General features: G+C 43.6%; 1 protein-coding gene across 17 annotated transcripts in view; it reads left to right on the forward strand.

Moving 5' to 3' along the window:
* TRIP12 (thyroid hormone receptor interactor 12) overlaps positions 1-7,102 on the forward strand; it is a 147,342-nt gene extending 140,240 nt beyond the window's left edge. For 13 of the 17 annotated variants that reach the window (XM_054585560.1, XM_054585558.1, XM_054585564.1 and 10 more), the window contains 3 exons: positions 1,120-1,214; positions 2,333-2,436; positions 3,154-7,102. In XM_054585560.1, coding sequence (XP_054441535.1) covers positions 1,120-1,214; positions 2,333-2,436; positions 3,154-3,350 — 396 coding nt within the window. In that variant the 3' untranslated portion in view covers positions 3,351-7,102. The remainder of the gene's footprint in view (positions 1-1,119; positions 1,215-2,332; positions 2,437-3,153) is intronic. The other 4 variants (XM_054585570.1, XM_054585571.1, XM_054585572.1 and 1 more) reach the window with 1 other exon arrangement.
* The last annotated feature ends 19,521 nt before the right edge of the window (positions 7,103-26,623 follow it).

The raw sequence follows: 26,623 nt of genomic DNA on the forward strand, positions 1-26,623 counted from the left end.
GTGTGCAGAGTGTTTTTTAGCTGTCTTAAAATGCAATAAGAAACTCAAGAAACTCTGATTGACATGTCATAGAAGGAGTCTAGAAAGTGTTAAGTTTCCCCAGTTTGGAAACATTTTGGTTTATTTTTTTGAGTCCCAACTTTAGAATACACTTTTCATTGCTGGCTGAATCTGGAAATCTTTGATTAACTTAGCATTTTAATCTCAAATATTTTTTTCTTTATGTCCACTTTGGTTTACTAATTATTGAAGCATTGGTATCCCTGGCACTTTAAGGCACTAAGTATCACCTGGAATTGAAAAGCATCAGGTGTTGCTCCTGGAATTGAATCCTGGTCCCTGCTACTGAGCTTTGTGACCATATCCAAGTAGTTGTATATGACAGTGAGTGATATGTGGTAAATACTAAATTTCATATGCCCTGAGTTGGATTTTCTCAAAAGTATATAGTCATTCTGCAAATGGGCAGTTAAACTAGGGGAAAACGATAGTTTAATTTGAAACTGATGTTATATATTCCAAGGGCAGAAAGGCATTTCTTGCTTTCTAACATTCCTTCTGTAATGATTAGGTGGGTCCCCATATAACCCTAAGCAACTATGTGGCATAAATGTCCCTGTCTTTACAAAATGTGAAAACCTACCCATTTGGCATATCTCAGCTCAGCTTTCTTTTCCCACTTCTCTCCCCAGCTCAGCCCTCCTAGCTCTTGGCTTCCCTAATTCAGTAACCTTGTGATTCCCAAAACCAGGATTTGTGAAAATTTCCTTGGTTAGAAGTAAATTATCCAGTTAAAGCTTCTAAAGAAATGAAAAAAGCTAGGAAAACTTAAATTAGGGGTTTGTCTCAAGTTTTGTTTGAGATTAAAGACTTCTCTAGAACCTAGTTCTTGCAAAATGGGCAGAGTACCTATTCATGTGTAACTGAGGAGATTGAATCTATAAATGTATTAGAAGACCACATTATATAAAGAGGTTCTGCGCAGAAGTCTTGGATATGAAAGTGATACTCTTACTTGATATGTGTAGGCCTTTATATCAGTGTGCTACGAAACAGAACATGTATGCATTTCATTCTGTTACATCTTTAGTAATTCATCACCCTTATTTAAATGCACAGCTGGATCAACTCCTGTGTGGCAGTAAAGCAGACACTTGGGATGCAAAAACACTGATGGAATGCTGCAGGCCAGACCACGGTTACACCCATGACAGGTAAGTACGGATCTGTGAGTTTTTCAGTTGAGAAGTTGGTAGTCCATGTATGTATACAAGGTCTGTCCAGAAGGTATTCAGACATGTAATATGAAAAAGAGAGGCATTTATTGAAGAAGATACAAGAAACATTGTACATGGGACAGTGATACCCCAGCCCCCTTCCAAATAGGCGCCTTGGCACCTCACGCAGTTCTCCTAATCTCCATCAGTTGCCCCATATTTTCCTGAATCTCACCGACAGTCTGGATTCTTTTCCCTTTCAAAGCTGATTTTAGTTTTTGTAAAAGCCAGAAGTTGCATGGCACCAAAACTAGGCTGTAGAGGGGCTGAGTCACCTGGATGATTTGATGTTTCACAAAAAACCTCTGCACAAGACATGATGCATGAACGGACACATTGTTGAGATGAAGCTGCCAGTCCCCAGTTGCGCATAGCTGCAGCTTTCTGAATCATCAAAATAGTTTCCGCAGAGGAATGTTCAAGCTTAATGCAAAATTGGATGCAGATTCGTTGCTCTGCTCACTCAGTCATTTTGAATGTGATGAGCCCTCGCAGTACACGTGCTCACTCAGTGGCATCTACCCCCAACTACTACAGTGAAGTCATTGTTGGCTTATATGCCTTCCAGTCCACTCTCCTGGGCTGCCAGGTTACATTGAGGTCACACAAATTATTCCTGTTACATTAACAATGGCTGGGTTTTTCTGGGACAGACCTCATATATTATAAACAGTAAAGGGGGGGTTATTTTTTTGTCTACATAGTACAGGAGGCTTTATGATATTTTTCTCAAGACTGCAGTTGAGGACCTAAAGGTTCTTTTTCAAGTATTTTTGTGAAAATACGTGGGGAGGAGTAGGGGAGACCCATTACTTGTTTTTATATATAGTTTAAAAAAATCTTATTTATTACAAAAGTAATCATTCCATTTGAATTCTGTCTGTAACAACAGAAACAAATTTGATGTCCAAGTTCATCGTAATGTGAATTCGTATGTAGTCATACTTAAATTTGACAGGCTCTAGCTAATTATGAAAGTCGGCAATGTGGTGTGATTTCAAGTTATATTTTAATATGGTGAAATGATATTATTTTTTTATGTATTTCTCTTGCAGTCGGGCTGTGAAGTTTTTGTTTGAGATTCTCAGTAGTTTTGATAATGAGCAGCAGAGGTTATTTCTCCAGTTTGTGACAGGTAGCCCAAGATTGCCTGTTGGAGGTGGGTACACTGTTGATGTTTGACATTTATTCCAGCCATGGCGGGGGGAGGTGTATGTGTGTGTGTGTCTGTCTGTCTCTGAGAGAGTGAGAAACTTCAGCACCAATAGCAGGGTATTCTTTATCTGATTTAGAATGTCTCTTAGTTATTCCAATATTATAAGGTTTCTAAATTTTGTATTTGTTTAGTAATACATTGAGATATCTACTGTCAGGGAAATTCGTAGGGATTATCTTAAAATACATTGAAGCAGGATAACTATACATGTGATGCTGCTTTTCTAGATAAAATTCAAATTCTTAGACATTTGTACATTATAAACTCTTAGAAGGCACTCTGAAGTCTGATTTTTCCAAAATGAATCCTAATGTTAGTATGAAATGGTAGTGTCTTAAAAGTCAGAAGGCATAAGGGACTGTTTGCCTCCATGTTATACAATGACTTTTTATGGTAGATAAAGCACATACCAAGTTCCATGCACTAAATAAATATATATTGAATATGTAGATTTAATTAGCAAGGAAGAAACAGTACCTCCTGTGTGCTCTAGTATTGTACAGCAAAACAGTGTAGTGTTTTCTGAAGGTAATAGCATAAAAAAGGTATACTTGTTGTTCCAGCTTGATTCCTCTCAGGATAAGAAAGTGTTCTCTGAGCTAGCTGTGTGTACACTGTACACTTACTGAGTTTCTTGGTGTCTCTTCCCTTTAAAACCAGGCTTCCGGAGTTTGAACCCACCATTGACAATTGTCCGGAAGACATTTGAATCAACAGAAAATCCAGATGACTTCTTGCCCTCCGTAATGACTTGTGTGAACTATCTTAAGTTGCCGGACTATTCGAGCCTTGAGATAATGCGGGAAAAACTGTTGATAGCAGCGAGAGAAGGGCAGCAGTCATTCCATCTTTCCTGATCACACCGAGAAATGCATTGTCTGCCTGTTACAGCAAAAGAAAAAAAATCATGATTTCTTTTCTAAATGTATCACCTGAGTCAAGCAAACATGTTACACCTTCTTGTTGTAGGAAAAACGGCTTGCAGGTCATAAAAGAGACTCTTGGTTGATATTCATTAATGGCCCCATGGACTTAAAAGTGATCAGGCCCTAAAACATTGTTGTGATGAGGTTTCTTTAGCAAGTTCTTGTTTAAATTATCATTTATTTGATGAGTGAAGTTTTTAACTTGCTTTGCTGTGTGAAATTTAAAAAAGGGATGTTTTTCCAGGCTGAAACAATAAATGTCGCTGTGCAGTTTAATTCTGGGCTGTGTGTATCCATCTAGCTAAGTCTGCAGTTTTGTTTCCTCCAAAGACAACTCTTGTACATAAGTACAGAAATTAAAGCTCACGCGTATTTGACAAATACAGTTTAGTAGGTTATCTCTGTGTGCTTTTCATTTCCCTCTAATTTTCTCTCCCCACTCATGTATTGTCTGTGCAGCTCACAGTTCTTTTTGTATATGACACTTGGTGGTTACATTTTCATTAGCCATGGGCTTTTATTGTTCCATGTTCTCTCAAATTAAAATATAATTTAAAAGTCAGTAAATTGACACATATTGTCAATATAATTCAGCCTTTGTAACTGGGTGGACTTTCCTTAGAACCTAGTTTTAACATAGTTGTAGGGTGTTACTGGCTTTCTACCGGTGACACACGAGCAATGTTTACATGGTGAGTCTGGCAACTAGAGCCCTGCAGGAGAGGCAGGGAAAGCTCACTCACTCATTTCTCTCGTGTAGGTTGCAGAGTCTGCAGCTTGGGCTGGCTGGTATGCGTTATTCTATGGCCAGAGCATCTTGACTTGCTGTGAAGTTTTAAAGAAAATGAGCAAGTTTCATTCCCTGTTGGAGTAAAAGAATTTTTTCTCCCATGTTCTTGTTTCAAGTTTTTGTTCATAGTCTTCTGCTTTTCTCTTCCCCTCCTTCCAGTGCTAACTTGGGACAAGCAGTTCAGCCTTTGTCTTCACACAGATGAAGCACCTGTAAACAATGCTCTGTCCAGTAGTTTTACATTCTGATTTCTCAAATTTGCAATAATCCATCAGGTTAATGTTTCTACCTAAAAATAAATAATGTTTGCTTCACCTTTTTGTTGATAGTTCTGTGCTGTATGCATAATTTGTGCAGATGTATTTCAACGCAAGTAAATCGTCACATCTCCATGATTCTGCGTCATGGCTGATTTCGCTATTCAAAGAATTTATAACAAGAACTTGAGGAATATAAGATGTGGAGAGAAAATGGGAGGAAATTAATTCCTTCCTAAGGTTCAAAATTAAGCCTGTTGCATAAATTTGAGAGAATTTCCATAATACATTTTTTGAAAATGAGAGGTGAACTCTATTTTTGTTTAATTGACCTTTGAGAAATCAATTTCTTTTGTTTTCCTGACTGTTCCAAACTCTTACTTAATTGACGTAAGCCCCTTTGCTCCCCATCCCACCACCGAAAAGAAACTGAGTGGCTTGTTTTATTTTGATGACTGTCATTTTTCACTTAAACAGCCTTATGTGGAGCATCCCCATAGTGGGTGCTCATCCCCACAGGGCGCATCCTTCACAGTGAACTTAGGCCGTGACCCTGTTAGGTGCGAGGATCTGTAAGAAGAGCTCAGGGCTCTGCCTCCCTGGTCCCTGAAGCAGCTCCAACAAGTGAGAGCAGCTATACTTTGAGGTCAAGGGAGTGGGCTGCATATCTGCAGTTTTTACATAGCATAGGCACCAAACAGTTGAATGAGGCAGAATTGGTGTTACAGAATGAACTGATTTGTTTGCAACTGTTATGATACCTTTTTTACAAACTAAGCACAAAGATTTTTGGGTGAACATAGCCTTTTGTTCCTTTTTTTTACAGGGTTCTCTTGTTGAAATTTAGACACGTCTATAAACAAAGTAATGTTTCATATTAAAATATCTGTATTAGACATTTTATCCATGTTGTGGCCCTGGTAGATTTGGCCTCACTGATGAGCATCTAATGAGTACATACGATGGTTTTTAATCCACTTCTGGAGCTTGAGTGTTTCAGAGTTGGTAATCATCTGTTTAAATGCTTTCAGTCTTTAGCTTACACCTTCCTCCGCAGCTCTTGGTTAGTTAGGGGCAGGAAGACTCTACCCATTTTAAAGCAATCTCTTGGCAGAGGCCTTAATATCGTGTTGTAGGGAAAACGTATTAACTTCATTTGCTGTTATTCCAGTTATGCCTTAAATTTATTTGCTTAGTAATCCTGTCAACAAGCACTAATTTCTAAATATGCTTTACACAATTAGACAATTGCGTAGTGACTTGAGATTTTGTTGTCAGATGTTCGTCAGCTAACACCAAGTATGTGGTGGTGTCATTCAACAGTTACTGGTTTGATCTGCTTTGTGTATGAGAACATAATTTTAACTTTCATTTTAAGGAAGGGAGAGGTAGTTACATGTAATCCCTTCCTCCTAGTACTCCTCCCTTGCCCCAAGTGGATAGTGAAGTCTAGGTAGTTAATCGGGGACAGACATGGAGAAAGTTTTATATGCCTTAGCCAAATCCAGCAGAAACCTTTCACACAGCCAGTCATACCACACTTCTCTCTCTCGTTCTTCAGCTCTGGTTCCCTGTGTTCATAGCGGTAGAGAACTTCCTCTCACCTTTGCAGATTAGAAAGACGTAGTACCTAAAGTTCCTCTTTCCTGCATTTGACATGCATTTAATACGTACGCAGAAAGGCTGTGACCAGTCACTTCCTGAATCTCCCTAGGGCAACCTGTACACAAAGGCCGTAAGGCTGAGGGATAGAGTCCCAACTTCTGCATCCAAGAAATTAGATCCAAGTCTTGATTTCTCCACACAAAGGATTATTGCCAGCGAACTGGAGGTCTGTCTTCCCTCTGCTTCATCAGGTTGTGAGGCTATGCTCCTGATTTTTGTCAGTGAGTGTGAACTCAGGAAATGGCAATGTCGCTGATTTTCCAAGAAAACATGATTAAGAAAGGACAAAGACCTTATCAGTGCGTTCAGAAACCACACCTTTCGGGGGTGTTCTGAATGCTGCTGTCCATTCTCCAATAGCAAAGGTGATCAAACTTTTAATCCATTTATCTTAGTCTTTGGATTTTTTGACCCATTTTTCCCTACTGTATTAAGAATATTGTTTGGAAATGTCATATTCTGTATTTATAATTATCTGAGAAATGCTTTTGTACGAGTCTTAGGTTTGCCATGGCAGAAGCTGGCATACACGGTCAAGGATAACCTAGTAACAAATTACTGAAAATGCTTCCTTTGTTACCTCAAAAGAAAAAAACTCCAGACAAAATAAAGCATTTATATTTCTAGAAAATGGAGGATTGGCCGTTTTCCAAGAATTTCAAGTTAATTCTTATGCAAGAAAAAGTTCTTAACTCTAAAGACTTACCTGCATAAAGGAAACATTCTTCAATAATGGAAGAGGTGTTTTTATTTTTACAACAGGCCTACTCATATGACCAAACCTATAACCAATTGCTGATCTCCTGTGTAAAGCATTTTTTTTCTCTTATCTGAAACAGTGATTTATATGAACTGTTGGAATAATGGAACCTCAAACTACAGATGTGTATGTAAAATTGCATAAATGCACTGACTTCCTTCTCCCTGAATATATTTTTAATAAACAGCATTATCCTACATGGTCAGTTTTATTAAATTATGCACAAATAGTGGATTCTGAGCAGTGTCATGCTTGTATGGGTGGCTTTTGGAAAGCTTCCTATTTCGGTAACAGTCACATGAGCCTTTTTTTAGATAGTGGAAAAAGTCATAAGAGACAGAGCCAGAGGGATGGCCCTAACGCTTACTTGGTGGTGGAGAAAGAGTTATACTTGTTTCTGAGACAGTCCCCCAAAGTAGCGTCTTTGGGGTTGGGCGGTAGCTGTCTGCGTTAAGGCATAGTAGAACCTCAGCTCTTGGGGCAGGCCGTACCAGAGCAGCCTGTTTCACTGGAAGAGAGAGGATTGGTTGAGGAAAGTAAGGGGGATGGGTTTTTGTTTAAAGAGCGATGATTAAATTGAGGGGTATTTTGGCGGGGGAGAGGGGTTCTTTCTTAGAAAGCAAGTGAATAGAATATGTGTGCACATGCCCACCCCACAGGTATATGCCCACGCACAGAGACACAACTCATGTACATTCTTATATACTGTCTTGGTGTAACTGTCTAAGGATAAAACCACATTTTTCCTTTGATGAATCAAAAGGTCTGTAAAGCAACTAAGTCACAGATGAAAAGTGCCACTAAAGACAAGCCCACCCAAGACATGCATGCATGTAAAGTTCATCGTCAGTGCAGTGATGTGTTGCTAATCCTGTGTGTGGGGGTTGGATAGCATCACACTTTGATGCAATTATGACTTGACGTCGGCATGTGAAGGGGTTATACCGAAGTTTTACATGATAGCGGCAGGTGTTGGGCCAGTATTCCTACAGAAAGCACAGTGTCCCTTTCAGACCCTTTGGAGACCAGTGCATTGGCTGGGGGGGGATGTGTGGCCATTTAATTATAACTTACATGCTTACTGTAGAGCCTACAACATTCCTTCCTCTTGTCCTCGGCCAGGTTAATAACCTCAAGTTTATCTGGCCTGTGTTCCCGCCCCTTCCGCTTTATTGAGAAGGGGAGGAAGAGGCAGTGTTGGGGCCTGAAATGATACCATCCCGCCTACGCAAGGGACGCTCAGCTGAGCAGCCCCCGAAACCCGAAATGCCTTTTCTGTCTCCAAGAGCTGGCCTTGGGACTTAGGCAAACTTGATGGACACCCAAGGTGTTCGTGTCTCAAGTTCCCTGCTGTGGCTTCCTGGCCCAGGCCCTCATGGCTGACTGCACTCTGGCAATCAGGTTTCAGGAATAGATTTTAGTGTTGTTTATGTGACTAGGAAGCATTCATTAGGGACGTTATATTAAGAACTTACATATTAAGAAAATTGTGCTAAGGAATATGAAGGCAAGAAGAGGTTGAGATTGCTAAAGGGACGGGTCTGTTTGCATTGACGGACTGTTGCATGGCTGGTTGCCATGGAGAAGCAGGTGGTTTGAAACGATTCTCTAAAATGAAGTGACGGAAGGAAGCCCAGTGTGCTCTGTTTGGTGTTCCCTTTTCCATGAGGGGAGTGGGGCCTCTGTTAGGACCTGTTCCCCCAGTCATTTCTCTTCTATTCCCAAAGTGTGCCCTGATGTCATTTTAGTGACACAGAATCTCCAGCTCTTAGAATCCAGGTATCGCGATAACTTGTCAGAGTGAGCAAAGGGCTTTGTCAATACGTGCTGGGAAGCAGGAAGAGCCCTGGTCCCCCTTCTAGCTAGTCACGACCTCTCATCTCACCAGCTCTTCTCTAGGGGCAAATCACCTCCAGGGGCACGTTTTAGTGTTACTGTTCCTACAATCTGGAGTGTGATTCTTTGAAATGCCTTCCAGTGGCTCTCAGCAAAGGCACATAGCATTTGGGTTGGCACGTTCTTCCTGGTATAGGATGATGGGAAGCATACGGTTCCCCTGGCTCCTGGCCCTGCTGTCATGGCACCTTCTAGTCGTTGTGACAACTCAAAATGCCACCTTACACTTTCAAATATCATGGTGCCATCTCCTGGATGAGAAACAGCAATCATGTGTTGCAGCTTCAGAAAGCTGCATTCAGATTTTACATTCAGCCAATTGTTTTAGTTAGTGACAAGTCAAACTTTTGCAGAACCTATGAGCAGGCACATGGTAAGAAGACAAAGGTAAAAATCACTTAGCTGAACTTTTATCCCTGTTGCATAAATACGAAGGCTGAGGTTTGAAGACTTAACGTGGTTTGCCCCTGTTCCTGAGCTAGTAAGTGGCATCAGACACCCTGCAATGAAAAGGTAGCTGTATCTTTTCCTTACTCTGAGCACTTACTCTGTGCACGGATGCATTTGTGCATGCATGCACATGTTGCATACATGAGTGAACGTGTGTGTGTGTGTGTGTGTGTGTAAAAGAACAATAAGGAGAAAAATCTATTCACAGCCACGGAAAAACAGTTCAGGGTCCACTGCCAGAACCGAACAAAACAGAAGTACTGCCAAGAGCATCGGAGCCATTGAGGCTATAGAGTTATTTGACCTAAATAAAAAATTGGGATAGCTCAAGTTTGAAAATGAATGTGTTCTATATCTTTCCTCTCAGTAAAAAGGGACAAAGCCTCACTTAAGGGTTTATTGAACATTAAGAAAAGGAAAGGAAATAATGTTTTGAGACTAAACAGAAAAAATAGAGGGCAGAGCCCCTTCCCCATTCCCTTCATTCTGGTCCGCACAGAATCGGAAGCTGTAGGACTCAGGCCTTGTCCAGTCTCCTAACCGCCCACTGCCTACTTCCAGCTGGATCCAGGCAGCAGCCCAGGCAGGTGAGAGGAAGGGACGACCTGTGATCCTCCTTGGTAAAAGGTCATTGACAGTATATTTGCAGAGTGTGAAAAGACAGATGCAAGTGGTACCTAGAGAGAATGACACCGGATAAATATATCACTTTCACTGCCTGTAGGAGATGCTTAATATTTTAAAAGCATATTTAAATATTCAGAGGCATTTCTTTTCTCCTTGTGCAGGTGATAAAATGTGCTGTGAATCACACAGAGCTTTAAAAAAAAAAAATAAATGAAAGGATTTGGTTTCCTTAGTAGTTTCAAGTTGGTGTCATTAGCTGGCTGACTGGGTCTTATTCCCTTTTTGGGTGACATCTATTTTGAATATGCGTGTAAGCATTTTCACAGAGAATTCCTTTTATCCTGGTTTATCTGCTCTCTTAAAATAGTTCTCTGATTGATAGTAGGGCGGTTGTCTCAGCAGTCCAGTTTAATTGTCAAAGGAAAGCAGAAAGGAGGAGGAGTATGTAAGCGTCTATTTGGTAACTCTCCGAAACCTACCATCCAGAGCTAGCAATGTTCTTAGCTGTCACCTGGTCCGGCTTTCTCAGGTTTCAGGAGGACAGAGGAGTCAACGAAGTTCAGGGACCTGACCATGTGGCTTGTAAGTGGCAGAGCCAAGGCACCTTCTGTTTCTCAAGCCGTCCTTTAAAAGCTCTGATTATTAAAAGTTTCTTCTCATTTTCTTAAGAACTTTTGCTGGAAAAACATTTTGTATTTAGTTTCCACAGCTGGCTTTTTGAATCTAGTGACAAAAACATTTAATAGAAGTCTTTGCTCTTTTGTTTCCTTATCCTGGGAAGCACAGGTGGTTTATAGAAAATGGCTATTCCTAGGGAGTGTTTCTCTCTACTCCCTCTCCCCTTTCCGCCCCCAGCGTTTGTTATCAGTAATCTCCCAGGAGTCTCTCTGAAGCTACTACCCAAGGGGATGGCAAACATTGTTTTGTTTTATTTTTATCTAACTGGACTTTAATTAAGGTTGAGACGAAATTATACTAAAAGGAGCAGGATATTTCTAGATAGAAAAGCTCACGGAGGTATAGAGTTGAAATCTGCCTCCTTTCCTCTGGTGGCTTTTTATTCTAGTACAGCCTTTTGTAATCGGTCATCCTAGAGAACATCTAATCCTCTTTCCACCAGGTAGCTGTTAAAAATGTGGAAGACAGTCTCCTTTCTACCTCTGCCTGCCGACAGTTTTCTCCTCTGGCTACACCTCCTACATTCTCTTAAACTCCCAGTGACCTTCCCACCCTCTTCCCTTCACAATCCCAGTGTCACTCAATCTCTGGCCCGTACCTGACGTCTTGTCACGTGCGTCCCTTGTTCAAATGGTACTAGTTATACTGAAGCAATTAGTAGTATGGGCTCTGGCTGACACGGACCAGAGAGAGGTGCTCTCTCATTGTGGACACTTTATCTACGTCCGTGGAGCCCGAGATTGTGTTCACTTTCTTGGCTACCAAGTCATCGCGTTAATTAATATTGAACATGTGGTAGATGTTACCTCTCAGTCTATTTCTTTCAGCTCGATGTTTCCATCAGTCCATATCCCATTCTATGTCTTGTCCCTGGGCAGTGAATCAATGCATCATACAAATACTTTTTTCTCTGGGTTCAGGCCGATTTGGGGTCATGCTCTCAGGGAGCGAGTATGGAGGCTGAGCGGCTGGAGCCTGGGGCTCCCCACTTAATGTGTGGACTCTGCCCGCCGCCTGCCTCTCCCCTCTCTCCGGGCGTTCCTGGCGTCCTCAACTTCTGCTCCGGTCACTGCAGGTCCAGAGTTCTCTCTGTCCAGGGTCTTTTTCTCTCCTTGTTGCTGCTGATCTCGCCATTTGCTGGATGGTTCTGCAGAGGATGGGAAAGCGTCTCTTGTGACGAGCAAAAGTGGCAGTGACTGGGGATGGGAGTGGAGGAGGACAAGGAACAATCTGAGGTGTCACCCTCAGAGCTATCAAAGCCCAGAGTCTGGACCTTGCCCCTGGGCACAGGAAACGCACGGCGTAGGTGTTTATCTCCTAGTACCTGCCTGTCCCAGCACTTTGCCCAAGTGCCTTTGCAACAGTGCACCTCTCTGGAAACCTAACACCTCAAACTCTTGGCTCAGAAATCCGCTCTCAGCATCCCGACACATTGCCTGCGAAGACGGCTGTCTCCTCTCATGGGCTCACTTTCTCAGAGATAACACTGCGACTATTATTTCCATTCTGAGCGTTGCTATTTCCTTCCTTCTGCCTGCTTTGCCTTTAGACTGTTGTTCTTTTTCTAGTTTCCTGAGGTGGAAGGCTAAGTTACCTATACGAGATCTTCATTCTTTATTTATTATCGCATGTCTGATAACCTCTATTTGTTGAAACCTTATCATACCTTTTTTTAAATTTTTGATAGTTTCCTTTAATTCTTTGAACATACGAGTATTTATTACAGATCTTTGAAGATCTTTGTTTAGGAAGTCCAAAAGAAATCTTTGTCTAGGTTTCTCTTGACTACTTCCCCCACTGTGGATAAAACATACTTTTGTTTCTTTGCATGTATTGTAATGTTTCTGGTGGAAATTGAGTATCTTTGATAACAGACTGTAGCAATTCTGGAAATCCTATTTTCCCCTCCCCAGGGTTTGTTCTTGTTGCTCTTTTTGGTGTTTGGTGACTTTTTTGGACTAACTTTGTATAATCTATGTTTTTTTATCATGTGGCCACTGAGGCCTCTGCTTGGCTAGTTTGATGGACAGCTAATAACTGGACATTGATTTCTTTATGTGCACGAAACAGTAAGTGCCGAGTCTTTGCTGGGGGACTCTGTGTAGGTGTCTGTGTTTGTCGGGCCTCCAGCGGCCTGGTGACAGCTCTGCGTCAGCCTTCACCTGGGCTTGCGCACAGCCTTGAGGTCAGCCAGAGATGAAGGGTCAGGGCCTCTCTAGGTCGTGCCTGCACACGGGATATATCCGCGCTTTTCCAAGTGCCCTGCACACAGCTCATCCCCAGCTTTTTCTTTGACATTGTTTTGGTCAGTCCAAGTTGCCTTACTATCTATCTCAGGTAGCTGCACTATCAAACAGTTGGCAGGTGGTGTTTCGGGTTTGTTTGTTTACAAATGCCCTAGAAATAGGGTTGTTTGAACAGAGCGTGATCAGAGTCAGGCTCTGTAACCAGCACCTTAAGAAAAGAGCTCTGCAGGGCGCTGTTGGACAGGTCAGTAGCGACGGTGCTCGCAGCACAGGCTTGCGGGGGTCTCCTGGCCCATTTTCCCCCCGGCAGCAGCTGCTCGGCTGACGATTCTCACAGCGGCCAGAGCTGGGGGCTGTTAGTCTCCAAGGCCGCTGCGAGCTGGGGCAAGGGGGGTGGGGCCGAGGCGAGGGCAAACCCTGCAGCGTGCACTCTTCTCCCCGAGACTCCGAGACTCCAGCTCTCCTTGAACAAGTGTTCCTCAGAGGACTGCAAACCTGTGGCGCATTTCCATGGTTACCAAAACGTTTTTGGCCATTTTTGCCTGTGTGTTCATTTATTTTGTGGTGGTGTAGATTTTTGGAGGTCCTTCCTCCACCATTTCAGAAATGTTTCCACAGTGATTAAGTAATAGATGTGTGTGTGTGTGTGTGTGTGTGTGTGTGTGTGAGAGAGAGAGAGAGAGAGAGAGAGGAAGGGAGGTAGGAGGAGGGAGAGACAGAGAGACACCACCTGATTGGTTGTTTAACTTATAGACCAAGGCCATTCTGGTGGGGATGGTGTGAGCGTGTGTGTGTGTGTGTGTGTGTGTGTGTGTGTGTGTGTGTAAATAGCTCTACCTGACTTCTTTTCAAAAATACACATAACCATGGGAGAGATAGGTGCAGTTCATCAAATCACTTCTTTTCTTAACCAGAAGGAAGTGGCCTGAATGAGAACTTGACCAGAGTGCACAGGGGCGTCAGCGAGGAGTCAGGATTAGAGAGCAGTTGGAGGCCCTGAAGAGAGAGCTCTTCTACTTTCCAAATCGCCAGAAAAGACCCTCCCTGTGTATGTGGGCAGGGGGCAGGGGTTTGGGGGTTGTTGATGGGTATGTATACACAGGTGAACATGTGTTTGTTCCTGCTTAGAAAACCACAGGCAAGGCCAGGAGACAGTGAGGGTTCCTTCTGGACCGGAAGTCGGAGGGCAGGGAGCTGCTGTTCTAAGTCCTGTCTTCCTCTGGGTGGGTCCCTCTCTCTGCTTCAGTTTTAGTGTCAGTGAAAACATTGCTGAGTTGCTAGCCTAAGGCACTTCTGGCTAGAAAATTCCATAGTTCATTGAGTTTGAAGCCTGCAAAATATAGCAAACTACCCTTAAAGTGAAGAAATAAGAGCTTGCAACATTCTGAACTGACCATTTTTTGAAAGTAGTTCCCCCTTTTATATACACAGTGAAACAAACGAACTACCGAGTCCCACACTGAGCTGAGACATCTTTACTCTTCCCCAGCGATGACTGAACAAGTGCTCTGATTCAGCAGCTGGCCCCAGTGTGGCCTTTCCTTCTGGGAGCAGAGCGCGGGTGACTCACTAGAGGGAGGAAGCAGCCGCTTGCTCAGCCTCATACAGGTTATGCACAGATGGGATCGCGTTGCTGTCACCAGCAGCAGTCAGGGAAGATGGATGGTTGTGCAGGGCACAGGTAAAGCATGTTGATAAATCCTCTTGTCTGAGGACGGACAGGGGCTCTGCTGAGACCAGGGGTTGAGTTTGAAGGCCCATAGAATATTTGCACAGGATGTGAGCTGAAATCCCCACAGGCGATCTCAGCATCTCCTTCAGTTGCCCCTAAGTTCCGGGGGGGTGTCATTTATCAGCTTACCTTTTGTCACTGAGGCTAGTTCTACTGGAGGCAAAATGGTGGGATGAGCAAGCTTCCTGCAGCCCCTCAGCCGTTTTTCCTCCATGCCCTGGACCTGCATCTGTTGTGAGCTTTGGGCTCCGCTCATGCCTCCAAATTTATGCTCAAACTCTCCCTTCACAGCCTGTGGTAAATGACTAGTAACGGCTTACAACTCTTCCCAAGGATGTTTTCAAATGAAGAGGTGCAAAGGTTTCAACAGTATCCCCTGTGATACAAGAAGAGCAGATAAATGCACCCTTTGAGCTAGTCCTTGTCCTGTTATTAAGATTGTCAAAGGTGCACTGAGGGGGAGGATTGTGAGACCAAACTGAGGGAGAGGAACCTGATTGATTAGCTATGCAGGCCTGCTGTGCATTAGCTGGAGTTACCATGGTAACACGACACCTTGCCACACCTGGTGTGCCGGGAAGATATCTGCTCTGCAGTTCTTCAGGATTGGGTTTGATGCCGAGCCCTGCCTCTGATTTACGGATTGAGTTACCGGGACAACGAAATGAGAAGATGCGTGGGAAGTGGTCAGTTGGGTGTGGGCTCAGCACGCAGTTCTGCTTCCCCAAGCTGCGAACCACCCCTCTCCCCGCTCCCCTCCCCAAGTCCCAAGTCTCTCGCTCGCTCGTCTCTGCGTTGACGCGGCCTGGCCCGCTATAGGCCCTCCGGTCTGTGGAACTGATATGTGCTGCCTAGCAAAACAGGCCAGAGGAATGAGTCTAGTGACTGGTTATGAAGACTCAGCTCAGCAAAGAGGGAAGAATAGGCGGAGGGTAGGGGGAGGTCGCTGTCACTGGAGCCTTCCTACAGGCTCCCAAAGTCACGGTTTATAGGTTTCCTTTTATTTTTTAAAAATTAAAAATTATTGAAGTAAAAGAAACTCACAGCAAAGTGCATAAATCATAAGGGGAAATAGCTCCACAAAGTCTCACACACCCACATGGCCGTGTCCATGTAAAAACGGGCACCACACCAGCACTCCAGAGTGCGCGTGCTGCCTCCTGCGCCTCTCCTTTCCCCAAGAGACCCCTCACTCTGCCTTGTAACTGCCGCCACCCGGGTGGAGTGGCGGTCCCTGAGGGGGGCGACGGGAGATTGAAAAAGCCATAACACAACACAAAGACACAACACAAGGCAGTTTAAGGAAAAGCGGGGCCAGGTGGGGCATTGTTCTCTGATGGAGAGACAATGACAATGACCACGGCCTCCTCGTTAATTTTATAGGGGTCAATTAGATAAAGTTCAAGGAAGTTTTGCAGACTTAAGGGAACGCTGCAGGCACGGAATGTTCCATTCCCAGGCTATCTGCAAGATAAAGCTTTCTTCTGCAAAGGTTGCCGTTGTCTTCAGCTGAAGCTTGCGGGTTTTCTACCCCCTTCTCAACCCCCCGGGGCTCCGGTTGCCGCCAGCTGCCAGCTTGCTCTGCCTTGCAGATACAAGCGGTCAAGCGTGGCCTTGGCAAATGCTCAACCTGGCTTTTGACGTCAGTCTTCACCGTCCTCCACAGTAACCCTAGTTATTAACTGTGTTCAATATTTGGTGACATCCAGCCATGTCATTGCATGGAGTTGTAGTTTGTTCATCTTTACTGAAGTGGCGTACTCCTGCGTATGATGACATCATCATTTGTTTATCTGGTCACCTCTTGATGAGCACTTGGGGGCCTGTTACAAATAGGGCTATGAACATAGTACGTGTCTGTTGGTGCTTTGGATCCACATTTCTATTGGATGTGAGTAAAGCCTTGGAGTGACATTGCCAAGTGCTGGAGTATGTAATGTTTAACATTGGGAGACAGCACCAAAGAGTTGTCCACAGCGGTTGTCGTAGCGATTTACAGTCCGCCAGCAGTGTCCGCAAGCCTCCGCTGCTCTGCGTCCTGGCCGCCACTTGCCATTGTCAGTCTTTTTGATTTTAACCATTTTAGTAGGTGTGTAATATTATTTATATTGGTTTTAATTTTCATTTCCCTGGTGACTAACGAAGATGAGCATCTTTTCAAGTATTTTCTGGCCCTTCGAAGATCCTTTGTATTGAATCTTCCTTTAGTTTTTCAATACTGTGGCTTTCCATTGGAATTTGTATTTTTAATAAATATATGTTATTGATTGTACCTGCTAAAAGTTACCAACTTCTGGTTCTCATAGTTCAGGACTCCTGTGCTCCACTTGTTGCTAATTTCTTTTCTCTAGTGAGAAAGCTCAGCATTTTGAAGTGTACTTTCTCTATGTTCTCTATCCTCAAGGAGAACTCCTTCTTTTGGAATGGCCATCAAATATATTATACTGTGTATTTAAAAAATATATTTAAAATAAATAAGGGAAACATTCTCCTTTCCAGCAAAGGCCCAAGTCTGGACCAGAGCTACCATTTGCCTTACCTGTGCATCACTCTGCTAGAAAGAATCAAATGCTGTGCACGTTTTAGAACATTCCGAAGTGTGATAGAACTAGGTGGTGCGCAGGCTGGCCAGGGGCCATTTGTCTCGTTTCCCTTGGTGTCCCAGGTTCCCTTCCGTCCCCTGGCCCCGGGCTCTGCCTCTGGCCCAGTCCCTTCGTGCGGACTCTTTGGTTGGACTGTTTGTCCTTGGGTGCTGCCTGTTGGCTCCCCTTTCACTCCAAGCTCTGCATCTGGTGGGCCACTCATGTTGCCCCCAACCACGCTGCCACGACCCCAAGCTCTGCTCAGACCACACGGTTCCAAAGCATTTGGCTCCATCGATGGTCCTTTGGGATTTATTCCTGGAATGTAAGCATGAGTCAGCATCAGAAAAATCTGATTCTTTCTGAAATTGATAACTATCCTGTGATCCCTGCATGGCATGGTGAGCATCCCTAAATATTTGGTTTCTAAGATTCACTGTAGTTGCTAATCAGTACAATGATATAAAATCCTGATGTCTTTCTAATGCAGGTAGTAATAGACATGAAATTCACAATGGAAGCAGTTTGCAGTGGAAGAGGTGGGCTCACCTGGGCGAATCTGTACATTCAGAAAAATGACCGAACATAGTTCCCCTTGGTGGGATGTCACCCCGGCGAGCTGTTGTGTACATACAGGTGTTGTCTGGCTCGTGTCTACTCATTCTCATCTCAGTGGCAAATGGAAAATTTGCTACTGAGTCATTTTGAATCAGTCTGTGACATCTGCATCTAAATAAGTCGGTTTAATCTTGAGAGAAATGATTGCAGTCGGTATGGCTCACGGACGTGAATGTCCTTAATAGTCATAACCTGTTCTTTGAAGGGTGCTCAGCCTGCATATTGCCCCCTGACGCACAAAAGGTCACACAATGATGCCAGGATGACAGTTGCTGGTGACTTAGGCCGAGAGCTTCAGTTGATCACAAGACAGAGTGACGTGGCAGCCGGGATCGCTGATGCCCTCAGGGCTCGCAGGGAAAAACTTCTGCCTGTTCGCCCTTCTCCGGCTTTTCCGAGTAATTTAATTGGATTCCATAAAACAAAGCTGCTTTCTTTTGAGGTTGGTCAACAAAAATAGAATATACACAAACTGTTTTCTGTGTTCCTGATTTTATTTGGAGAGCAGTGAGGCCTAAGAACTTCTAGATTTCTTCCGTGGCACTGTTTTGGGAAATGTATCATAGTAATGTACAACGTGTACCAAATAAAATAAAAGCCTTTTGTGGGTCGAAAATAGCAATTTGGGTGTCAAATTTGTTTTTACTGATAAAATAATTACAAGTAGCTAACAAACCACTTGATGTAGAGAATTTGAAATATAAGTTAATGTTTAGCATCACTTCCATCTCTATTGAATCGCTCGCTCTTGACCCTGATTTTGCTCGCCCCTATCACATGTCACTCACCCCTGCCTGTTGAGGTGAACCTGCCCCCACTGAAGTAACGACTTCCTCCCTCCACCGCGCCCACACCTTCCCCTCACCCACGGTGCCCGCCTCCTTTCTCCACCACCACAGGAACGGCAGCTCCCTTTATCCAGTTGTTCAGGGTCCACAGCTGGGGGTCCTCCTTGACTCCTCTCTCTCAGCCATGCACACCCCATGGCCGGTGTATCTGTTGTTGCTTCTGTCCCCCCAACTACACCCCAGACTTGACCACTTCTCTCCACCTCCAGCACCACCGCCCTGGATCAAACTGCCCATCCTCCCTTTCCTCCTCTACCCTCATTGAAGTCCATCCATCCACAGCGAGCCACAGTAATGTTCTTACAGCGTGAACTCAGTTGTATCATTCCCTTGCTTCCTCACTGGGGCGGGGGGGGGGGGGGGGGAATCTAAGGTCCATATCGTGGCACACAGCCCTACTTCTTTCTAGCTCCTTCTTGCTGTGTTCCTACAGCTGGTTAGCTCTAGCTCAGTTGTATGAGCCAGCTCTACCCATTGCTAAGAAAGAAACTAATAACCTATAGAAATAAGGGCAGAGCCTCCCGGGCTGAGTTTGTCGTTCACAGAGCCTTGGCAAGGCCTCGGAAGGGGAAAGCCAAGGCTGGGGGCCTCCGGGAACTGGAGGTTTGGTTGATGGCAGATCTTTGTGCGCAGGGGCTTGATGAGGGTTAGGTGAGAATCAGGCTACCGTGGGAGTCAGACTGGCGGGAGCAGCAACGTGAGTATTTTGAGGCAAAGGGTTTTAGGGCTTAAACTGTTGATGGTTTTTATTAAAGAGCCGATGAGTCTTTTGGAAAGTTTCTGTAACGAATAATGAATAATAATAAGTATTTGCCTGGGTAAAAGCATTCTGAAACAGGAAAGCGATGCTAGGGAAGACAAAGGAATGGTAAAGTTGTGTTAATGTAGAGTCTACTCTGTAGACAGTAGCTGTGATTGTGTGCATGGGTGGGGGGTAGTTCCCTTCTCACATCCAAGCCGTGCGTAAGAGTGGGTGGTCGGGTTCTCACACCAGTCGGCCCACGGACAAGAGAATACAGATGCCTCTGAAGCATATGAAAAGCTGCTCACTTTGACTCTGGATGAGAAATGTACTTGAAAACTACACTGGGTTATCTTTTCCACTTATTAGATTTTCAAAGATCAAAAAGTTTGACATAACTTTATGATGGGGAGGAAAACAGGGAGTTTGCACATTCCTGGGGGGAAGGTAAATTGGTAGAGTCTCTAAGGAGGGCAATCTGACAATAGCTATTAAAATTAAAAATGCATGTGCCTGCTGTGCAGAACAAAAATGATCACTTGTAGGTATTTATCCAGCCAGTCTATGAATATCCAAAGGAACACGTGTCCTGTAGAATGCTTTCTGGGCAGTGCTGCTTTAAACATAGAAGTTAACCCTTGTTTATCTCAGTGTTTTCATTTTGCATATGGTGATTTTTGCCATGTGAAATTTTGAAAATTTATGCTGACAAATATTTTGATCTTTTTTCAGTGGCTTTTGGACATGTGTCTCCAAGATCGTAAAAATATTCCACACTGGTTTCTTCATGTACTTTTTGGGCTTTATTCTCAGGGTTGCATTTAAATCTTCGGTCTATTTGAAGTTTATTTAGGGGTAAGTTGTGAGGTATGGATTCACTACTTTTTTTTTTTTCCATGTGGTGAGTCAGTTGTCTCAGTGTACTGAGCAATTCAGCCAGCTCCTAGCGCATACTAAATTTTCACAAATATTTAGTTCTACCTCTGGACTCTCTACTCTGTTCCATAAATTTGTTCCTCCACCTAATGTATCACACTGTTGCAATTATTGTAGTTTTGTCTTAGGTTTCAGTTCCTAGTAGAGGTAGTCCCACCTCATTGCCCAAGTTTGCTAGCTCTCTTAGGCGTTTTTCCATGTAAAATTTAGGATTGGCTTGTCTAATCTCTGTCTAAATCTTATTGATAAACTTATTTATTGTGTTATACTTATGGATTAGTGTAGGGACATTTATATTTTATGATATCAAGTCTTCCTCTCCAAGTTCATGGCGTGCCTTTATATTTGTCGAAGATTATTTTGTGTTTGTCAACAATATTTTAATGTTTTCTTCAGTAGTTATTTTACATCCTTATGTTTATTATGACATGTTCTCTTTTTTTGTTCCTAATGTAAATTGGAATCCTCATGTCCATATCTATTAACTGGTTGTTGTTTATAGGCATGAAGTTTTTTGATTCTGTGTATTTATTTTGTACCCAGGCGTTGTGTGGAATTTCCTTATTGTTTGTAATGTAAATTTATTTGGGTTCTCTAGGTATGGGATCATATTATCTGCACATAATACCTTTACTTTCTTTCCAATTCTATGTCTGTATATTTCCTTTTGAATATTAGCTTGGACCAGTACCTCAAGAACAATATTAAAGGATAATGATAATGGTGAGTAGCATTGTCTTATTTTCAACTCTAATGAGATTGCTTCTAGTAATCCTTCAGAAGGAGAGATGCTGACTTTTAGGCTGGGATAAGTATGTTGTATTATGGTAAGAAAGTACTCATCTTTTTCATTTTATTGAGAATTTCATCAAGAATGTGTTTTGAATTTTATCAAATGCCTCTTCAGCACGTATGAAAAAGATTATAGGATTTTTCCTCCTTAAATCTGTTAATATAGGTGAATGGATTTTCTGACATTTAATCACACTTTTATTCTGGGAATAAACCCTACATGGTCATGCTATATTAATTTTTAATCATTTGCTGGATAATAATTGCACATTTTTAGAAGATCTTTATACCAATTTGTGTGTGTGCGCTTGTCTGCTGACTTTGTTAAGTTTTGGTGTCCGTTGTTTATACATTGAACTTTACAAAAACACGAATGCGACTGGGGTCGTATGAGCATCTCTGAACTGATCTCCATCACCAGAGGAATGCTCTGGCCTAGGTCATCTGATCTCTCTTGGATCTGAGGGTGGGGTCAGTTTCTCATCTCTATCTATCTATCTATCTATCTGGCCATCCATCCATCCATCCACCTGCATTCCTGAGGTCTGACTGACTTACAAGCAGCCATGTATTCTAATGCAGACAACTTGGCAAGCTTGAAGATACGCATGCACTCCTGAAACCATCACCACTGTCCATGCCATAAACATAGCCATCACCTCCATCCTCTTTATTATTATTTTTGTGCATAAAAAGAATGCTAAGATCTACCCTCTTAGCAGACTTTAAGTATACGATGCTGTGGCGCTAACTCGGGGCTCCAGGCTGTGCGGTGGGTCTGTAGGACTTACTCACCTTGCACAGCTGGAACTTGGCGCTCTCCGAAGGTGAGCTGAGAGGCACAGGGGAGGCCTTGGGTGGAATCTCCTTACTTTCAAGCCCTCTGACATGGATTCCTGATTGAAAGCACTCCTATATTCCAGGATGGTACAGTCCTCATAGTAACAAAAAAGTGGAACTAAAAACAATGATTGAGTTTAAGACAGTTCCCATGCTCTCATGAGTCTTGGTAGAAAGATCTGATTTTCCTCTGCTGGTAGCACAGTGCTTTATGAAATATTTATACAGGGAAGATGTGTGTCCTTGCTGTCTCATTTGAGACTTCTCATTTAAACCTGCCCCAGATCAATGAAATACTAGAGTGATAATGTAGAAGGAATCACAACTGCTTTAAACAGCTGCTAGAACAGTGGTTTAATTCAAATCAAAGCAAGTCTGAGGGGAGGCAAGTGAATATGAAGCAGCTTAAACACATCACTTAGGAGCTGCGCAATGATAATTCCGAGTAAAGTAACCTGGGTATACAAGGTATACGCTGAAACACTTACGTGACTAATTTTAAAAGGATACTACCAATTAAAGGAATAAGGCAATCGTTCTGGTGCTTGTGCCTAGAATGTATGCAAATCACATTTATTCTTTGTGAAGACTCTTCAAGGACACCTAAACCCCCCATATAGTTAGTAGTTATATTCCTACACTGCCTTTTGATTTGATTGCCTCTTATGGAGGGAATGTTGGGAGCGGAGGAAAGGCACCATGGGGAAGTGGAGGGAGCATCACCTGTGCAGTTGGGAGCTGGGGGCCTCCTTCTGGCTCTGGGCTGCCCAGCCCAGACTAGTGACGGACTTCCTCAGTGCCTCATCTTCCTCCTCAGAAAAGATTGTCAAAGTCTCACCCTATGCTCACATCCTATAATTCTGCCACTCAGAAGTAGTGGTGTGCCTCACCAAGAAAGCAAGTGAGCAGAGAAATGAAAACCTTCCAGTGCCTCCGCCAACAATAAACCAAACTCCGGCAGGTGCTGTGTATTGTGCCATACATTCATTCACACATATATGACATGCCCATTATACACACAGTGCACATATGTGCACATGATACACATTATATATGGTACATATACACGTGGAATACATGTATACATGTAGTATAACACATATGTATATTATATACATGTATACATAGATGTATATAATTATCTATGTATCTATCTATCCATCCATTGTATCAATTAGGTACCAGGCTGCACTGTAGGAGATTCATACAGCAGATACATAGTCAAGTTCAAAGTACAGGCTCTCCAGCCAGACTCCCCTCTTTGGGTGAGGCCTGGCCACTCTACTTACAAGTTGGGTGGCTTTAGATCTTTTATTTAACCTCATTGTACCATAATTTTGTCTTCTTTTAATTGGGCACATGTCATAGTTTCTATTTTTGGTATTAAGATTAAAAGAGATAATATGTAAAAAATATACTCATATTAGTGCCAGCTTCGTTGTACGTACTCTACGTATCACCCAGTTTACCTCTCTACATACCATCATCCCGGTTACTTCTCCCATGAGCTCTATAAAGCAGGCATTGGTTCACAATTAGCCATCTGGGGCGTCCCTGGTGAAACCTGAAACTCACCCCCACGCATGGAAGGGCAGACCGCTCCAGATTGGTAGGTGACAGGCATAATAAACATGGGAACTTACATAAAAGGCTTGTCTTGGTGGCCACACCGCCCTGCCAGAGTGTTAAAAGTTTACATAGAGGCCTGAGTGGGGCTTCGTCATGTCTTCAGTCTAGATGGTCTCAGCGACCCCTTACTTGCTCTGGGCTACGCTGTTGGCACAGCTCTGGCCATGGGAACAGCAGGCTGGACAAATACATTCCAATGAAAGGACAAGGGTTAGCAGCTTCCAACTGCCCGGGTCCAGCTCCTGGGTCAACATGAGGGCACATCCTTTTGATGACCTCTTCCAGCACAGGAATTTCTATCTCCATATCATGTGGCACCTCAAGGTCAAAGACAATGAGTAATTTGTTCAGCACAATCATGGGTCCTGCTAGAGCTATTCTGGTTGAAGAAGGCTATTTGGTGCTGTTCTCCATGGCAAAAAATTATCACCCAGCATTGTTTCTTTTCCCTCTGGGTTGTGGGGCTGACTTTTCCTTTCAAGCCAAAAAAGAAATGTGTGCGTGCCATGAGATGGCAAAGGTTGAAAACTGCTCTCCTACAGTGTAACTCAGTTGAGTTGTCACTCTGGAGGAGATGCACGAGGAGAGACGAGCCAAACTATCTTGAAAATTTTCTGTTCCACCAAATGCTTGGATCCTTAATTGGATCCAGCTGCCTGTCCCACAGGGCTAGCACACCTGAGCTGGTCGGTCAGGCTGCGTGGCTCACGGGGAACTATCGGATCTGCCCTGCTCCTTAGTAGTGTGTGACCTGCACTTGTTTCACGTCACTGGGATTCAGTGGATTAAAACTACATTGGTTTATGTCTTCCTCATACCTATGTCCATTGTAGGTTCCCATGGCTTCACCAGGTTGTCCTCCCTCAGGGACACAGGCTGACGCCTCACCTCTTGGAATCTTGCTGGTTACCCTGGTCACATGCATTATATTTTAAAGGTTTCCATCTGGAAGCAGTGCCTGCTATTTCCCCTCACATTTCATTGGCCAAGGCAAGTCATATAACCACACCTCGCTTCAAAAGAAGTCCTACAGAGTAGCTCCTGGGAGGAGGAGAGGTAGCAATATTGGCAAATAGCAGTATGGCCAAATGGACTACCATTCCCTTCATATTCCATTTTATTTATTATAGTTCAGCATTTTTACTGGTTGAGATAATGTTGTGCTTTGATTCTGGTAATCGTATTAGCTGCCAAATTTGGAGAGTCTGTGGCATTTCCTAAAAATGTCATCTAACCTGGCAGTGGTTCACTGACCAGTGTGCCCAGACAACAGTTGTTAAATGGTTTCAAGTCCACTTTCCCCAGAAGGTGACCGTGAGAAATTCTATCACATTCTTTGCTGAAATCACGATACATTATTTGGATATTTCGCCCTTGACTTATTAATGTAGATTCTCTATCAAAAAAAAGAAATGAGGTGAGTTAACGTGAAGATTTGATGTTCTGTAAGTTTGGAGCAGCATGAACCACAGGGCTGCATCATTAAATTTTTAGCTTATATTTAAACATAGAGCCAATATTATTTTAATAACTTTTGTTAAAAGGACAAGGTAATATATTAGTTGCACTCTTTAGTTGTGTATTTGGGGGCCTTTCAGATGGTTGGAAACTGTTAGCCAAATACCAGATCCGCGTTCAGAACCGCAGAAGGAACCCACTTCTCAGAATATGATAACAGCAGGAATCACCGTCACACTCAGCTGGTGTTAGTGTGGGTGGGTTTGGGGCCAGGGCATACGGTGCACGTCCTGCTGCCCAGAACTCATCACGTGGCTCCACCTATAAGTAAGGGGACGAGAGATGTAGCCTTTCTTCTCAGCTTGGAGAGAAATGCAATGGTCTTGTATCGTCTCTCCCAGAATATGCCTTGTAAAGATTAAAGACAGAATCATTTTTTAAAAACTGAATATTATCTGCAAAATTCAGACATCAGCATTCAAAGAATAAAACCACTGTCCTTCCATATTTCAAAATGATATGAAATCTGTACACAAAGGGGTTGCTAGGCAAAAATAAGGTAAACTGAAGTGTGATTTTAATGAGCGCGCAACCTTTCTTCACTTATCTTTGTTTCATTTGTGTGTGTGTGTGCGCGTGTGTGTGTTGATGGGAGGGAGTGAGCACTGGTCCATTATTCTAGGGTTTGAGGTAAGAAAGGTTAGTGCTCCACAGAAAGTGGAGGAACGCCTGAATGATGAGGCTAGTACCAGCAGAGGGTGCTGGCGTGGCACAAAATCGGATTTTTTTTTTTTTTTTTTTTTTTTGAGGCAGTCTCAGATAAAAGACAGCAGGTGCCGGGGAACCACACGGAAGGTTGAGTTCCCCCTGCTGCATGAAAATCCGGCCGGGTTTCGGTGACCTCTTGCATCGGCCACATGAACTTTAGGCGTCTCCTAACGCACAAGCTCCTGACACTTGCGCGGGAGCTCGGCAGGGCTGGGAGAGGGTGGGCAGTGCTTCCTGTTTCCACTGGAGACTTGCAGGAGCCTCGGGCTGCTCACCTGGAGCTTGCACGGGCTCATGTGGTGTCTCTTCTTTGTTATTTGCCCAGCTTTTACGAAACACTTTTTGTGTGCCCTAAAAGATTTGCCCAAACTGTCAATCCAACAGGGTCACATTTTGTTGTCTCACATGTCATCTTAAAACAAGTTACTGGGGAGCTTACACGTTGTAGCGTTGGGAAAGGTCAGGGGGCAGAGACCAGGCGAGCTGCGTTTATTCAGCAGAGCTTGACCTCCTTGGTTGTCAAAGCAAGAGTCAGCCTGACCGGGATGTTTAGAGGAGCCCCACCCGTGCCCTCCCCCAACACCTCGCCCCCGCCGTCCAACCCCAGGTAGATCACGGTGAATGTTCCTTTTCTACAGAGTACAAGTGAATCCCGGCAGGGCCTTTGCGAACCTGCACTTTCAGAACAGCTCTTCGAGGAGACTCACAGCACTCTGGGCTGGGAGTCAAGTGGCACACGGGGTTCTAGTTCAGCCTCTCTGGGCCTCAGGTTCCTCCTCGGTTCAACGACAGGGCTGGACACTGATTCCGAGGTTTCCGTTAGCGCCCACAAGCCACATTAGGACACTTCTGAGCTGCGAGCGTCGCCTGGCAGGCGAGAAGGGAGGCTT

Source organism: Pteronotus mesoamericanus, unplaced genomic scaffold, assembly GCF_021234165.1.
Source record: "Pteronotus mesoamericanus isolate MK-2021 breed Mesoamerican mustached bat unplaced genomic scaffold, CSHL_Meso_final contig_90, whole genome shotgun sequence".
In the NCBI taxonomy this organism is placed as follows: Eukaryota; Metazoa; Chordata; class Mammalia; order Chiroptera; family Mormoopidae; genus Pteronotus; species Pteronotus mesoamericanus.